The sequence below is a fragment of the Micropterus dolomieu genome, linkage group LG19, assembly GCF_021292245.1.
Source record: "Micropterus dolomieu isolate WLL.071019.BEF.003 ecotype Adirondacks linkage group LG19, ASM2129224v1, whole genome shotgun sequence".
Taxonomy (NCBI): Eukaryota; Metazoa; Chordata; class Actinopteri; order Centrarchiformes; family Centrarchidae; genus Micropterus; species Micropterus dolomieu.
Window position 1 is genome coordinate 6636321 of NC_060168.1, and position 17429 is coordinate 6653749.

Sequence of the window (17429 nt, forward strand, 5' to 3'; positions counted from 1 at the left end):
TACAGGAGGGTGTTACCCCCCTTGTTCAAATTATTGACAAACACCTAAACAAGAGTGACAGCAAGAATCAAACACAGCACAGACAGAAGCCATGGAGAAAACCTTATTTATCTGTATTTGAACTGTTTAACCAAATGGTCTGCTCTGTGCAATCAGGGGTTAAATTTAGAGTTTCAGTTCCTGCAAGAGTGTACATTTGACAGACTGCTGATTCATTAAAGGAACTCAGAACTACACTAAATGTTTCTCGGGCTTCCCCTAGTGGTTGAAACATGCCCACATACCTGCCACTACCATGCAAAACAATCCCATGCTGTTAATCATTCATATAAACAGTATTTGACAATTTTCCAAAGCAAAGTACATTCTCATTACATTTATCAGTCTCGATAACAGGAACTCTTGGTAGTGAGTTGATATTTGACAACAAGGTACACAAAAGTTAACAATGATAACAAGACCCAGATTGTCAAGTCTATGACCTTGGAATTAAACCATCAATTTGTTTTACAAAAACAAAAACAAAAAACATTTGAAATTAAATAGGCCCCCTTCCCAAAAAGATCTTTGTGACAGTATCTGAGACACTTTTAATTCCAGACCTCCACTTGTAAATAGGCTAAAATAGCGAAGTCCAACAGCTCTGCAACAGACTGCAACATTTAGCATTCTTGCTTGGGCTTTAGTTCAAGGACACATTGTTGTGCAGCCACCTTTCGATACACAAGTTCACAAATCACTAAAATGTGAGCTTATAATGTGTGTGTATCTCTGTACACACTTGCAGCTGGCACATTCTCAAAGATTTTCTTTCAGTGGAAAGAAGAATTCCTTAGGTGTCACTTACAAACCAGAAAAGAATGCGGTTTCTGGTTACACAACCCAACTATTTCAGAGATAATTATGCAATAACAGGTAGCCAAGTCGAGCAACAGCAGCGTGGCAGGGTTTTTTGGTAAAGAAACAGTTGTGAAATAGTGAATTACAAGTTCAGTTTGTTTTGTCTTTCCTGACTTATATTTGTCTCAAAATCCTGAGTATGCAATGGGACATTCTGAAGGCGGAAAAATGTTTTTGTTTTTGCAGACACAAGAATAATATTTATCATGTAAGGAATAATTTAATTTAAGCAAACCAAAAAATTGAGTTTTTACTCAATAAATTAATTTCTGTGTTTGCTATAATCTACATACTGCTATAACCTCCATAGGTGCTTCCTTTCTATGAGACAGATTTATCGCAATATTATTTGTGTGAACAGATTAACAATTTGTGTGTAACTGTAATCTGTAAATATAAAACACATTCCACAAATAAAAAAATTGTAAACTAAATCTTGCAAACATATAACAGATCTGCAAATACACAAACAAATTGCAGAAATAATATCTGTGAATGCATTAAATTAGTTCACAAATAAATGAAAAGCATCTATGAACATCTTCCTAACATTTACAACTGTCAAACAGGCATTTGTGAATCCAGTTTTGAGTTGTGAATGTCAACTCTACACTTTTTGGATTTGCATTTTACTCCATGCCATTTTCAGATGGCTACAGTGGACATTTATTTGTACATAGAACAAATAAACACACACTTATACTCACTGTGTCACTTTTACATGATAAAATAATGAATGCACGTCACATATCACAGATTTTTTTTAGACTGATAAGACTGCATGCTCTTATTTTAAAACACAAAAATTACATTGTCAGCAGGCGGTCATGGCCTTGTGATAAAAGTAGATTTTTGTTCAGACTGGCATAAAGTTTGTCTCAAAATGCTGTGTGTGTTAATAATTTGCCAAACCTAAATGTCACAGTTCTAACCCTGCATTGGCTCAAATGAAATTATACTTCGGATGATAATTTCTTAACAAAATGTAATTCATAACTGCAAAACTAATTTCATAGACTTGAAGATCTGTCATTTGTACTGTTTCCCTTGTAACGAGGACCACACTGGAAATACATTTTAGTTTATGTAAGGACTGGGTGACTACAGTTTACCTTTATTTACCTTTATCATGTTTTAATCCCCAAAGGTGGAGTAAAGAGGCAGTGACAGTAGGAGTGTAGTAATACATGAACACAAAAACTACCACCCCTCCGGTAGATCTATGATCATCTGAAAGGGAAAGAAATTCTAGATATTCTGCAACAGTACTCCCATTTAGATTATTCATTCTTAGCATTATCATTTTGTTGCTCAGCTCAGTATAGGTAGCTTTAACTCATCACACGGCTACTTAATAATTACCACATTTCTGAAGAGACAGTGATCTGTTCCAAAAGCCAACCTTTTTTTGGTCAAATACTTTGTGATTAGTTTTTTTCATGTGACAGCTGATTAGAGACTCGGAAGCTTAATAACCTATAAGGACAAATCACAGTAATCCATTTGTGCTTGTGCATTTATTGCATACCAGAACTGGTAAAAAGCAACAAACTGTATGTAGTAAACTAACTGTTTATCCTATAAATTTATTCAATTTTATTGATATAGCCTGATATCACAAATCACACATTTTTCAGCAAACAACATTGCCCTTGATTCAAAAGAGGAGAACTCCCTAAAACCTCTTTTAAGGGGGAAAATACTACAGCAAGAACATCATTGGATACCCTCTTCCAGGACAGACATGCAATAGATGTTGCTTGTACAGAATAGAACAACATAGTAAGAGTATTGGCACTGGATTATAAACATATAGTTTATGATGAATATGGATCCACACCACCTCCTCTCCACCAACATACAAAAGTCCACAGTTCTATGCTTCTGCTACTGTTAAAGCGCATAATCAGTGATATGGGCTCATTGAAAATGAATCATTGGAAATTGTCCCAACACCCTTTAGTATCCTGTAGGTAAAACAAAAGAATCTGATCTTAATCTAGGCAGGCAAGTAGAATTCTTTGGTCAACATTGAGACAATGCAGGGGATCTGTTTCTTGCCACTATATCCAGGAAGGTTGGAGGCAGATTCAAAGTGTAGTGCCACCTTGCGGTTGACTCGGGTCATGATCTGCATCAGCTCCAGCTTTCCTCTGTAACAGTACAACATCTCGCACAATGCCTGCATAAACCAGGAACCGTTGGCTGTGTTTCTCCATGAGTAGTAGCCTGCAGGACAAATTACTGTGCTTACAAAAAGGTGCACACGGTGACACACTGCTTTACCACTTACACATGAATACCAGGTTTATAAACACATATCAGCCAGTTATCCACGATTCATTTAGTGAATATTTTCTCAACGGGCAGTCTTTTCTACCACTACTATTATTACTTACCTGGAGCAGTGGAATAAGCATACAGGAAATCTGCTTCCACAGGAATCCTCTCTGATGTTTGCTCTTCTACACTGTCTGTCTCAATGAAGGCGCCGTCATCCAGGTCTGTACCACGGCACGCCTAAAAAGGACAGGAAACCCCTGTATATGTACATTAAGTGTGATAGTGTTTCACAATAGTGCTGGGACTCTGCAGACAGGGCCTGTGGATTAAAAGACACATTAACAACCAACGGTGGTTGTTCTAATTTACTCCAACAAGTTGATTTTTCCTTAAACGAGTCACATCTGACTAGGTGTCATAATGAGCCCAGAGTTTTGACTTTTGTACTTACACATAAAATTTAATTCAAAGCTTGGAGTCAAATAGTGAAAAAAAAGAACAAGATATTACTATAAAACAAGCATCTGCTAGTATGGCATTAGCCAGTGCACCGCCCAACTCATTTTTGAAAATGATTTGATTAAGAAAAATTATTTTCATCTTTTTTTCTGTATATTTTATTTTCTGACATGACGGTCTAGCTTCCTCAAAGGCTTCTTCCACACTACCAGGAATAAAATTCTGGTGGAGAAATATCCTTTATATATTTATATAAAAACATGTATTGACCTAAAAGTAGGCAACTTTGAAGGTTTCATATTATGAAAAATGTGCATAATTTATCTAATGTGTCTAATGACCCATTAACTTTTTCTCCTGCTCAGTATTTTCAGAGTGTGCAAACACACCGTTTAATTTTTGGCTCCCTTCATGACATCATGGAGGGATCTGTGTAACATAGGACCGCCTCCAGCCCTTCAATGCAGTGGACAGCACCACCCACTGAACACTGTGCTAAATACACCGCTCTCCGTCATGCCCCCACCGTCCAACACAACACCATTGCTGAGCTAGAGATGGAGATTGTTCAGTGTCTCGCAGAAAGTGCTTTTACAGTTACAAGGAAAAGTTAAATATTTTCTGTTTTTTCTTATGATATTTCATTCAGCTGCTCTGCCTCAACTCTTTGTGATTTACGGAGTTACCTGATGGACAGATAGCTTTACTTGTTGCTAACGCTACAGTAACCGTATGCTACTGCTAACTGCTGTTATCAGCTGACTCTGCCTGAATTGGGCACTCCCAGCGGTCCAAAGCTCCTGTACTAGAGGTGTTAGCCCCAACGCACCCCCGGCCCCGGAGCACCAAGCTTCCAGTCCGGGCACAGTCAGCTAATAGGACGGCTAGCTGCACGGCAGTTAGCAGGTAGTAGTAGCTGCTAAACTGCTAATCAGGAAACTCCATAAATCCCGGAAAGTTGAGGCAGAGCAGCAACAGAACATCCGCAGGAAAACCATAAAATATTTTCTCCATAAAATAAGATCCAGCTTCACCAAAATCAATGAATAAAATTATAAAATTGTGTTTTTGTACTGTAATCAGTGTGGCCCGGCTAGCAGCGGCATCTCTAATTCTTGTCTCATTTGTGGTTTGATAAACAGTAAATACATCATATTCTGTGCCTTATGTCCAAGCTACTACTAAGTTACTGTAACTATCATAGCCCTTAAGCACACCGGCAAGAGGATGAGGCGGTGTGGGCCACAAGCATTGGCTGCTGCAGAGTCTCACATAGCCAGACATATCTCCAATCTTCTTTTCTGGGCTGTACCAGCTAGTTACTGCCCCTGGGGAGGATTCTGGGAAGTTGGCCAATCAGAAGAGAGCGGGCTTTTAAGGAGGGGGGCCTTAAAGAGACAGTAGCTAAAACAATTTGAGAAAAATAATGTGTTTTTGAACATGACCAACAGTAGCTAGATGCAGCCCTATACGAGCATATAGCGATACATTTTCCAGGTGATAATACAAGATGAACAGTGGCTACATTTAACGAACCTGTATAAAGAAGAGCTTTGGTTTCCCCACAAGACTCTTACAGCGATCTCCTTTGAAGTATTTTATCAGGTTTTCAATCTTTTCATAGCCGTCTGTGCCATATATCACCCCCTCGTCTCCATGACTTAGCAACACACATGCAAATGACGCACTATTACTGTGGTCCTCCTTGGATACTAGAAACACACACAAGAACAGATAGAAAACAAGACAAGGTTACATTACCAGCTCGGATACATTCTCCTTTCTCATTTTAACTGTTGGGCAACATTGTATCTTATGGACAGTGCTGTTAATTTAGCATCTAGCAGTTTTAGTTCTCAGACTGCAATACACAACAGGTCTGACATGGATGACTACTTTAAATGTCATTCCAGTTAATCAGGGAATAAAACAGTAACCACCCTCAGGCGCTGCCATCTAGTGGTTGCTGCGAGCTCCTGTGGAAGTGCAGTCAACAGAACTGTCACCTGATGAATGATAAATGAGTACCAACACTGGTCCCTTTCAATAAAGCGTTAACATGACAGTGAACAGCCATAGTTGTAACCTAGAATGAATGAGATCAGTTGTAGTTTTTATTACCACTTAACATCAGCTGTTTCATCTCCTCCACAGTCTGATCATTGACATATCTTGTCTTATAGCCCAGATCAGAGAAGGTCTTAATAGCAGAAGCAGCATCAACATCTGTCCCATTACGTTGACTCATGTCTAGAGAGACACACAAACACAAGTAGAATTGCAGAAAATGTTCAATGTCAGCACCTATTATGGAGCAAAGACCAGCGATGCAAATTTTCAAGCACTAAGTCTATAACCGGAACCTTCTGAACTCACTTTCTTTCTGCAGACCCAAGAGAGCAGACAGTTTAGACTCTTTAGACTGTTAGACATATCCGGTTGCTGTGTCTTGTCTAACTGTGTGTGTTTATGTAATTGAAACAGAAAAACCACTGTGGCTCCTTTTGGTAAACTTGGTGACAGAGGAGGCAGATGTGACATGGGTATATTAATGCTTTAATATACATTCAGGAGAACTGGAACTTTTTCTTCTTATTTGGGTCTACTTACGCAAGTTTCGTTCAAAAATACAGAGCGGCATTATGTGAGGAGCACGTCTATTAGACAGGCCTTGTGCACAGCCGACATTTTGACTTGTCATAAGAGGAAAAGCACTGATGTTACTAATAACTATACCTATGGTTTTGTTCTATTGAAGTGTCAGTCACCCCAAAACAGACGCAGCTAAACGGAATTCTGCCATCACTCATTTAGTTTAGTTTAGTTTATTTGTTTATAATATCGTGGACAGTCCCTTTTGATAAAAAGAAGCAGCTTTAGCCTCTACGGCTAATTTCCAGCTATTGTCCCCGGCCAGTTGTCAATAGGCATACATCCAATAAAATACATTACAATTATATTTACAACAAAACTAAGCAGAAGAAAGTAGACATACTAAGCGTGTGACACACAATTGAGACAAACACAAAAAACAATTCATGCATTAAAACAGTACAAATCAAAACAAAGAATATTCACACAAATGCCACATTGAAGCATATACAGGACATAACATTGAGGCAGTCAGCAGAAGTGAGACTTGTCAAATGGGTGCATTTACGTGTGCTTTGGTGGAAGTTCTTATTGTTGATAACCAGACAGGTTCCGAGGCAGGGGTAGTCCATCTTGTAGCAGTAAGGGTCGGAGCCTGCTGCTCTACTGCTTCTGGGAACCACTTCCTCGGCAGTCTTCCTATTGCCTGCGGGCGCTGCATCTGGCCTGAACATTTACATACACAAACACACAGACTCGTAAACACACATTAAAAATGGCTGAAACCTGAGAAACTTGTTCAGCACAATCTCACTAGAGCAGACGTTTTAACACTTTTGAACAGCTCAGTGGTATCCAAACTTGTTCTGCATCAGTTGGGGGCTTTAGCATCTGTTTGAGTGCTCATTCAGCTCCTTGTAAATGAGCTGAAATAATGTCTGCCAATGGTTCACAACCTACACAGTGGCAAACTGAATAACAGACAAAGAAGTCAAACTGTTACCAGATTTCCCGTGTGGATAAATATGTTATGAAAAATATTTGCTAAAGAAATGAATAAAATCTCATTAATAACATGAAAAAATACAACATAAATAATATAATTGGAGAGATTACATATTACCCTACAGGTTTAGGTACATAACATATGGGTAATCAGACAGTAACCAAAGTACAATTACTTCTTTTGAAATTTTAAGGCGTCCACAGAGTCCCCACCACTCTGCAAGTCATCGTCACCTTGAAGACCAGCCATGTTCCTACAAGCACAAATGCATAAGAGGCAGTGACGTAGAAAGTGGAAACAACCACCAACATAAAAAGATTCACATCGATTTTTCTCCTCCGTTCCCTGAAATTCAGTATCTTGCATTCTCTCAAAGAAGTGCAGGCAACATCTAATTACTTTCAGTGCCATTTAAAACAAACCTTTCCTCACTTCAGAACCACTGACTGCGATAAAAATACAAGGTACAAGGTTGTTAGTCATTATAACAAAACAAGATTTGTAGTTCCTTCATGCAACCACATGATAATATGAAAGTTTCATCTTCACTATAAACAGTCTGACATTTGGGAAACAGAGTCCATCTTGACTGCGTTTTTGCACTAAAACATGCTTTGTTAACTTTATCTTTCCATGAAATAACTGACAACTGTTGCCTGACCTCTACTGGATACTTCAGGGAACTACAGATAGCAATATTTAGGAGTTGACAGAAATCTACTAATACTGGCCCAAACAGTATTTCTTTAACATAAACACACTACATAAACAACAATGTCAACAAGGATCCATTTCACTCGTTGTTTAAAAACAATTATGACCCAGATTGACGCTAAGCAGGACATTTTACAGTCGAAAAATCAACGTCCCTCTGGCGAACAAACAAAAAAACTTCATAATGGAGAAAACAGCATCTGAAATACCTAAATCCTAATTTGGCATTTCTGCACTGCAATTTCTTGTTAGAAATAATGCTATGCAGGTTTTCCCCCGGGAAATAGTTTGGCTGGGGTAGAAAGTCTCCTCAGTTACATAAGAGTGGTATTTGTTTTAGGTGAGGTGGAGAAATCGCAGACTATCCGTTTAAATGTGGCTTCAAATAGTCAATGTTGTTGTCAAAAATATGTTATATTTTCATATCATTGCATTATTTTTTCTGGGTAAAGGCTTTATCCCCCCCCATATCCCATCCCATCCCATCCCATGTATATGCCCTTCTGACATGAGATAACGAGGCTATCTACAGAAATGTTCTTTCTTTGGACTTTGGGTGAACTAATCCTTCAAATGTAAATTCCTGGAGGATTTACATTTAGTTTAAAAAAAAAAAAAAAAAAAAAGGGTTGAGCCACTGATTGTGATTCTTTACTCGGTAGCAGAAACTCGCGAGTCAGGACGAGTGCCGCGTTTTTGTTCTCATATTTATTCCAGGTAATCTGACACAGGATGCGTCATCAGACAGCAGTTGTTCAGGGAATCCAACTTCAAACTTAAAACCAGTTAACCGGCACACCGCGATGGTTTCAAACTGACCGCATTAACCAGGTGTTCGCGTTATTGTTAGGAGCCATGATGAAAGTACTGCATCATAGTACAGGCTATCATACCAAATATCTTTAATGTATCAAAGTCATAATAAATCAGTGTAAGGAGTGTCAACACTGTAACGTTAAGACGATCTCATTGCGAAACTCCATGGATGAAAAACAGGAAATTAATTACGCTCTACATCTCTTTGAGGAAGCAACGTTATTACATCGGTATCATTTACTAACGTTAGATAAAGTTAACTTTACATTACACGTGGGATTACCTGGACAGAGATGACCGACGAACACGAGCTGACAATTTCCTTTCAGTAACTTACCTCCCATAACATACATAACTTGGCCACCGACATTCAGTTTTAAGTACCCAATGAATTCACAACTGCCTCCAACTTAAAACTTAACTTAGCAGAAATCTGAAATCTCATTAGTCAGGTGTTAACGTTTCCTTACGTAAACTAGGCTGTTAAAAGGAAACCTAGTTACAATGAGCCCAGGTTTTAAATGTCCCTTTAATTAAGTTACAACTGACAGTCACGCTTCGTCAAACTGTAGTAATAAATATTATTATGCTTCTTCCATAATAAACATACCTTTTTGTGTAAGACGGTGTTACAAATACTTACTAGCAGCTCCTCGTACTTTCTATTACTTCAAGGAAATGTCTCTCAGCCAATCAGGAACACTGCCCCCTGTGTGGGCAAAGAAGCTATAAAACGTCAGGCGCACCTTGACCAAAGGGGGCAGCTGATTGGCTTAGAGAACAGTGGCGTCGTCTCGACATATCCCATAGCATTTAGAGATTTACAAAACTAAAAAACAGTGGTTAAGGCACTTTTTATACATTTCCTCAGAAAGTTACTTTACAGAACTCATACAAGGGAAACCAATTTGACCTCAAGCATTCAACATGACCTCAAAATAAAATTTCTTATATTATTTTGTTAAGAACACACAAAACATGACCCCATTTTGCATTTATTATATGTACAGTATTGTATTTAGCAATATATTTAGCGATGATCCAAGATTTGGCTCATATACACAATGAAATCAGAACCACAAAATATAACATACAATCCAAATCATCATGCTTCTTTCTGTATAAAGGCCTTAAAACACTTCCAGCAGATTTTGTATTGCTCATAATATAGTCTTTGAGTCTTTAACCTGTGTATTTGTGTGGCATAGCACATTATTTCCTAGTGCTGTTCTTCTTCTGTCTTATCCCCTGTTGGTTATCGATTCCTCTCAGCTGTTGCTCTGCCACCTGAATATGCCTGGTCTCCAACAGCAGAGCTGGCAAGCTGGACGCCCCATACTGGATCGGAATAGGAGAGGAAAGGAGTCTTTACATCACCCTTTTACCCTTTTATTCAAACTCTTAAAAATCATAATCTGTGCATTAAAGTTCCAGTAAGATAAAGATGTATCTATGATCAACACACACAAATAACAAGACAGTACAGGTCATACTTTGTATTATTTCTAAAGTCAATATTCACATCATCAGTGAGTATGTATGCATGTATACCGCCTCTTTCTCTTTGGGGTGTTTGTGTCGGTAATCCAGGTAATGTCCGTAGAGCTCTCTGATGTCATGCAGGAAGGCTTGGCCGCGCTTCAGATCAGCTAATCGGAGTTTAAGTTCAGCTTTCTCCTTTTGCAGCAACCACATCTGCCTCTCTGCCCTGACCAAACACACACAGTGGAAAGGTCATCTTGAGGACTTGGTTGTAAACAGCCTTTACATGAAGTGTTACTAATAATGATTGTTTTTAACACTGAACACAGGTTTGGGTTAATTATGTATTTAGCTGGCAACACCATGGATGATTTAAGGATTCATTATTTTAAAAGGGATTTTTTTAGTTGGTTAGTGTGGACACTAAAATGCTACAGTAATCTGAGTTTGTGGAAATGAAAACTGGTGTGTTTTTGACTCTAAACTCACCTCATGAGCTCGTGTTTGGCATCCAACAATTTCTGTGTCTTTGTGCGGATCAAAGAACCCACCTGACATACACACAGACATACACCAACGAGACAGAGGGTACAGTAAATACAGACTGCCAACAAGACCGTAGTATGTGTAACAAGTCCACAGCAATGCTCGCTGCTCTGTGAGGTTAAGCTGTGAGCTAAATGCTAACAACAGCATGCTAGCGTGCTCACAATGTCAATGCTAACAGCCGGATATTTAGCAGGTACTGTATAATGTTTACCATGTTAACTGTTATCCGTATAATGTCTGCACACAGATTTATGGGAATCCAACCGATAGTTGTTGAGACATTTCACTCAAAACCACAAATGTCAACCTCACGGCAGAGTTAGATGAAAAGTCAGGGATCACCAAAGTATGTGGGATTCATCCTCTGTGCACCATGTCTTGCAATTCATTTAATACTTGTGATTTATTAAAAAGCTGGTCGCAGTAGTTACCTTAGCGTTTTCTCTTTTTAGAACTTTAAGCTCCTTGGAAGAAGAGATCTGGAAGAGAATAAACACCAGTGGATAATCATGTTTGATTAAAAATACCGATACAAATCCGTATCATTCACCTCTGTTTTGCTAGATATGTTACCGTATGTATAAGCACATTAAAAAAAAAACTACGCAGGCATCTTGGTGGCTCATTTTTGGGGGAAAACACTTTAACAACTATAATTTGTTTGTCACATTCTTTGCATGAAAAGATGGTTGTAAATCTTTAGTTTGGTTGTAAATCTGCAGTTAAAAAATTCACTGTGGTCAAATCCTTATTGGCACTTTGGATCAAAAACACCATTCGTTCACATCAGCCTCAAAGTAACCACTCAGATGATTTAAAAATCGACTGTTTCACAATTTCTTATACAACAAAATGCTTAAACAGTTTACAAATATGGTTGTAATTCTGTACTAGATGTTCTAATCGGCACCTATTGGTTTATAACTATACTATAACTAACTATACTACAGATGAAAATGAGCTATTTAGCTAACCATGGCACATTTGCATTGAAGTTTTACTACGTTGTTGATTAATGTGCATTGTCCCTGTTAAATAAAACAAGAAACATTTTGAAAACAGCGTCCAGTTGCTCTTTTGCTTCCTCCTCCTTACCTTTTCCAAGAGTTGCTCTTTCACATTGGAGGAAAAAGAATCAATTGACTGTTTGACCACTTTAGACTCCACAGACTCTCTGCAAAATAAATACAAGACGACAAAGAATGTAACCGTCTCCAACTGCAATAAAAAACGTTTGTGAATGCAAGTGGTTCTTGTGTAGTGACATGATATGATGATCTTAGTTTACCTGTACTGGTCACAGAAGTCAAGGAAAGCATCCAGCACCACATCTAACTCTGTTCCTCCCTGACGACCTCGTCTCTTCCTCTGTTTATCGGCGCTGGCCTTGTCTGGGTCGGCAGACGCACTGCCTTCAGGAGGAAGAATTAGGTTGTCGTGGTTCAAGTTTCATGAAGAATAGTACAAAAAACCTTTTTACATCTTGTGAACAACAGTTTGCACTAAGACTTTTTGACAGCTGCTAGCTCATTAGAATACTTCCTAGATTTCCAAAACTCTTATAATACTTCAGCTGCACTCAAGATGCTTATTTCCTTTCCAGTGTTTTGCAATGTATAATGAAATACTAAAGAGAAAACAACCTCAAACGTCCAGCTTATGCCAAGAAGATACATCAAAAAGTCTGGACTTCACTTTTGAAGTAATAGCTTTCTTGCTGATACTATTCAAATATTTGTACGATAAATTATGGAAATAGAGCCCGGGGACAGTTCCCTTAGCTTAGCATTACGATTGGAAATGGGGGAAACAGCTAGCCTGGCTCTGTCCAAAGGTAAAAGGTAAAAACAACACCACCACCAAAATGCCTACGAGCACTTCTAAAGCTCACTAATTAACATCTTATGTATACTTTTTTTGGCTGGCAACCTCACAGTGACAACAAAAGTCAAGGAAGTCTTCGCGCCCAGCCATGAAATAGTCCTCTACGTAACCTCGACGTGAAACCAAAACTTGTTGATTCATTCATTTAGAGGTTCTTTATAGATTTTAGCCATTTTCCCCTTGTTTTTGTTATCTTTATGCTAAGCTAAGCTAATCGCCTCCTGGCTCCAGCTTCAAACTGAATGTACAGATATGAATGTGGAATCAGTCTTCTAAGCTAACTCTCTGCTAGAAAGTGAATAAGCATTTTTTCTCAAACTTTGAGATTTGAAGTGTACAGTGACATTTGACTTTGCACCTCAGCCAGAAGTCAAAACTGATGCTACTCTTTCCACTTACCCGATGAAGACTTCCTAGTTTTAGACTTATCAGACGCAGATTTTCTGGTTCTACTGAAATTGTAGACCTTTGCGTTCTTTGGACTTGGTTTCTGAAAATAAATGACATAATACCAAAGATGAATACAACCCAAGTGAATGTAGGCCACATTCCTGTGGATGCTAGGCTCCTGGCGCCAGCAGTCAGCTGAAGTCAGGTCCATACCCAACTTGTGTCCTCGTCCCCGACCTCTTCATCAGAGGACAGGATTTTCCTACGTCTCTGCTGGGGGGTGTCTGTGTCAGAATCCACCTTTAAGAAAACAATATGTAGCATAGCATTGTCTCAGAATATGGACAGTCTCCACTTTACTAGATGTTCCTTTAATAGTTTTTTTCCCTTAATGCTACTTTCATTATGACGTGATTACCACAACTGTGGTATCCAACAGATGCTACCATTGTTATTGGAGGCATTATCATTAACTTCCTCACTTGTGACTGAGGGTCACTGGAGTTTCCACTTCCCGATTCACTCTGTCTCTTCTTGTCCTTCTTCATCAGCTGGTTTTTCACGGGCCTTGATGGGACGCAAAGACCAATAAAGAATTTAATGGGAAGACAGACAGATCTAGACAGTGTTATGACTGGATACAACAAACAGTAGAGAAAATTGACACAACAGCCAGACTATTATGTGCCACACAACAATTTCTAACCCCTTCCCCTGATCCCTTGAACCTGGAACAAACTATTTTTTTAATCACAGTTCTTATACTGGATTTATGACATTAGTGTTGGACCTCTTGGTGGATTTTAATGCAACTGCTGTATGTGTTTTTGTCTTTCTAACAGGGACATTGCCTCTCCTGAGTTTTCCTGTTTTTATGGAGGTTTCCTGATCTTTGAGAGCTCATGCGGGTCATGCATGCTTGTAAAGCCCATTGTAACGTGGTGCGTGATATTGAGCTGTACACTAATAAAAATAAAAAAATACTATTATTACTAATACATTTGTCTTGATTTCTCCAACCAAAAGACCCATGTAGCTATGGCAATGTAATTATTCACTTAAGAATGTGTACTTCTTTTTCAAAGGAGTTGATTTATTCTTTCAATACTCACTTAATTCATTAACCCCTTTGTTTCTACCTTGGTGTAATTTCCTTCTTTAACCTATGGTTTTCTTCTCAATAAAGTAAAAAAAAACTAAACGTGTCTTTATAGACAAAAAGCATTTATCGGGGACAGGTGGAAGGCATGGTAAACCTCACCTCGCTGCAGTCATCTGTCCAGCACTCCTCCTTTTAGCGGGCCTTTTCCCAACTAAATGTTTGAGACTGCCGGCTGCTGAGGTCAACTGGTTGCTTTTCTGGAGGTTGGAGCTTGGGTCTGGCTGGTCTGGCTCCTTCCTCTCCACAACTAACTCTCCCCTTTCCCTCTGAGGCGCTCCCTTCTTTCTCTGTTTCTCTCCTGGCCTGTTTAATTCAGACAGGAGTTAACTAAGATCTAAGGAAAAGCTGCATTCACATCATAACACAGTAGTACCAGTGTGGAAAGTAAAGTCCATTGACCTCACCTGGCTTTGACCTTGCCTCCAGTACTTCTCCTGCTCTTCCTCTTCTCCTCTTCCTCCTCCTCATTGTCTCCATCTCTCTCTGTTTTCTTTCTCTTCACAGCAGCACTACGCTGTTTAACAGTGGTCTTCGACGTCTGAGGAATATCCTTCCTCACAGCTTTTCCTTTGTCCGTCTGTCCCTTCTCTAAGACATTTAAATCTTCCTCCAATGCGGTACTGTGCAGAGGGTTACCTGGGCAAAATAAGAGTTTTCTGGTCAGCACAAGATTGGTGGTTTGGCATTATGCTGGAAAACAAGGTGACCTAAGTGAAGGGAGGGGAAAAAGGAAGAAGTAGATGTAGGGACACACAGAGGAACACATGGAGCAAACTGTTTGCCAGTGTTAATGTGACATCAGCTTGAAGTGCTGCAGAAAAATAATAACAAAACAGTAACACAAGATAAGGAGTAGAATAAAAAATATACAACAGAATGCATTGCTGATCCACTTATAATAGTAATCATATCATGGTTCATTAATAATTTAATCAAAAATGAGAAATAGGTCTATCCAACATATAGTTTAGCAACCATGTTTGCTGTGTTTGGCTTCAACTAGCACATTCAAAAAATACATTTGATTATTTTTAAGATGTTAAAATCGAATGATCCATTGCCGTTTCTCACCTTTTAAAGACTCACAGAGACATGATGACACTGGCAGGGATAAAAATAGAGCCATCCAGTGAAAACTCACCATGACTTGGCTGCAGTCCCTCCAGGAAGCTAGCTCTCTCTATAGCAGACAGGTTGGGAGAATCCGCATGATCAAAGGATGAATCCTTCTGAATTTGAACACAGTAGAGAACAATAAAATTCAAATTCCATAATGCTGTGCAATGCAGCAAGGTGTAATAACCATAACACAATTACAGACAGACATCAGAATGTGGCATGGAAATTCTCGCCATGCGTTTTTTACTGAAAGGGGGAGAAAAATATATACATGTGACAAGGTGACGACCAAATCATAGTGCACTTCAATTTTCATCAAATAAGTTGTGCAAATGCTACAGCGACCATTAACCAACTCACTTGACTCTCTGGCACTGCGACCACTTTGGCCCCTCTGCCCTTTTTGGGACTGCGGAAACAAAGAAGACAGGGCCACTTCATCATCATTGTCAATATTTCTGCCACCGCCACCCCCAGGTGACACCTCCAACCAAACCACTCTCATCTCTGTGTCGTTGAGCATCCTCCCCGTTGAAGTGACACTGAGTTTCCATTCCCTCCAGGCTAATGTTAGTGTTCAGGGAGCCGTTGTGTCGTTCTGTTTCAGCAGGCTAACCTCAAACCAAACTCCATTCAGTAATGTGGCACATTAATGTATTTGTTACAACCCTTATAAAGTACTTTCTTTAGCTGTTTATAGCTCGTTATGCTTCTATCACCACAAAACAACGCTTAAAACAAACAAAGCCCTATTTGTTTCAGCTAGTTTGAGCACTTTTCTCACAAACACCTTCTACCATATTAACGTTATTAGCCTAACGTTAACGTTAACTTGCAGTAAGTTAAGTTGACGTTAAATGGCGGTTGCGAAGAGTTATCAATTAAAAAGTTGCTACTTAGCTCTATTACATGCCGACACTAGCAGCACAAAAGTTTACAGACATGTAAAGTATCTCAAGCGGCATAATAACGTCAGTTAACGTTAACCTGTTATCGTTACATTTACCACTAACGTTGGACAAGCAGGGCAACGTTATATCGTCAGATTTTCAAATGGAATTTTGACTTTACCAACATACGAGAAAGCGGTGTGTCGTGGATATGTGTTCGGATTTCGGCTGGACTATAACTCATAATTAATATTTTTCTCACCCCATGTGGAACAACTGTAGTTTAGCGTTGATAAGTTCGTTTTGTCAACACTCCGCAGCTCGAAACAGCTTCCCGCAAAATGTTTCAAGTTCCGGACTGTACCATTCCAGATACATGGGGGAGGCAGGCGGTACTACTTTTTACAGAGAAAACGTTACAGCTCAAAATGAGGTAATGGCGTGGATAAAATTACACTGTTTTGTACTTAATTTGACAGTGATGTCGTATGGACAGATATACTTAAAATAAACATTTGCACAGAAATTTTGTTAAACTGATCTAACCCGAGAGGTTTCGTATACATTTCGGGTCCTACGGAGAGCGACAAAGTTCAGTATTCTACAACACAAACAATTATTCGTTCAGCACCTAAGCTAGATAAAGGAATGTTTCTAAATGTTAGTCCAATGCATATTTCTTTTGTGCAGTCTATGATGTAAATAAAAAAAATCCATGATATAATATATAAATAGAGGATAAAATGTGCCTTGAGTAGAGATAAACTGAGCTACATACATACTTGTGTGTCCTGTGCACACAGCACTGATGAAAAAACTGACATGAGCTCACAGCGTTTTGATGATTTTTTAATTAAAATTTTTACTAAACAAATCTGAATTGATAGTTCAAACAATTATAGCAAGACCAAAGTTTATCTCCATGAAATTAAAATTATAAACATTCGAGAGGATTTCATTTATCACCTACTATAATAATTGAAGACTGATTCCTTCAACAAACTTTCCTTCCTGTTACTCTCATAAATAAATTAAAATGTGACACAGCTTCCATATGTCCCAAATGTTCTTTAGTACCTGAATTCCTTGTGTAAAACTAGTCTGTAATTGGACTTTAATTGGACCCAAGCTTATTCATGAAAAGATTTAAGGACCCAATAGAAATATCCTATTCTCCATTATG

The 17429-nt window shown here is 38.8% G+C and overlaps 2 protein-coding genes across 3 annotated transcripts; both read right to left on the bottom strand.

Moving 5' to 3' along the window:
* Positions 1 to 89: 89 nt before the first annotated feature.
* On the bottom strand, positions 90 to 10009 carry LOC123957505 (caspase-3-like). Of its 2 annotated transcripts, XM_046030338.1 has the most exons (8): positions 9958 to 10009; positions 9414 to 9479; positions 7416 to 7493; positions 6803 to 6960; positions 5764 to 5892; positions 5179 to 5354; positions 3300 to 3420; positions 90 to 3129 (listed from the first exon to the last, which is right to left on the bottom strand). In XM_046030338.1, the coding sequence occupies exons 3-8, from the start codon at positions 7487 to 7489 to the stop codon at positions 2900 to 2902; spliced, it is 888 nt and encodes a 295-aa protein (XP_045886294.1). In that variant the 5' UTR covers positions 7490 to 7493; positions 9414 to 9479; positions 9958 to 10009; the 3' UTR covers positions 90 to 2899. The 2 variants fall into 2 exon arrangements, with proteins under 2 accessions (XP_045886294.1, XP_045886295.1); XM_046030339.1 differs by lacking the exon at positions 9958 to 10009 and having other exon boundaries at positions 9381 to 9445.
* cenpu (centromere protein U) lies at positions 9608 to 16633 on the bottom strand. Its single transcript, XM_046030337.1, has 14 exons — positions 16509 to 16633; positions 15717 to 15765; positions 15379 to 15466; positions 14642 to 14873; positions 14337 to 14540; positions 13558 to 13642; positions 13289 to 13375; positions 13085 to 13175; positions 12090 to 12213; positions 11897 to 11975; positions 11233 to 11280; positions 10742 to 10803; positions 10322 to 10478; positions 9608 to 10108 (listed from the first exon to the last, which is right to left on the bottom strand). Exons 1-14 carry the CDS (start codon positions 16511 to 16513, stop codon positions 9983 to 9985), a joined length of 1437 nt encoding a protein of 478 aa, XP_045886293.1. The 5' UTR covers positions 16514 to 16633; the 3' UTR covers positions 9608 to 9982.
* Positions 16634 to 17429: the final 796 nt, after the last annotated feature.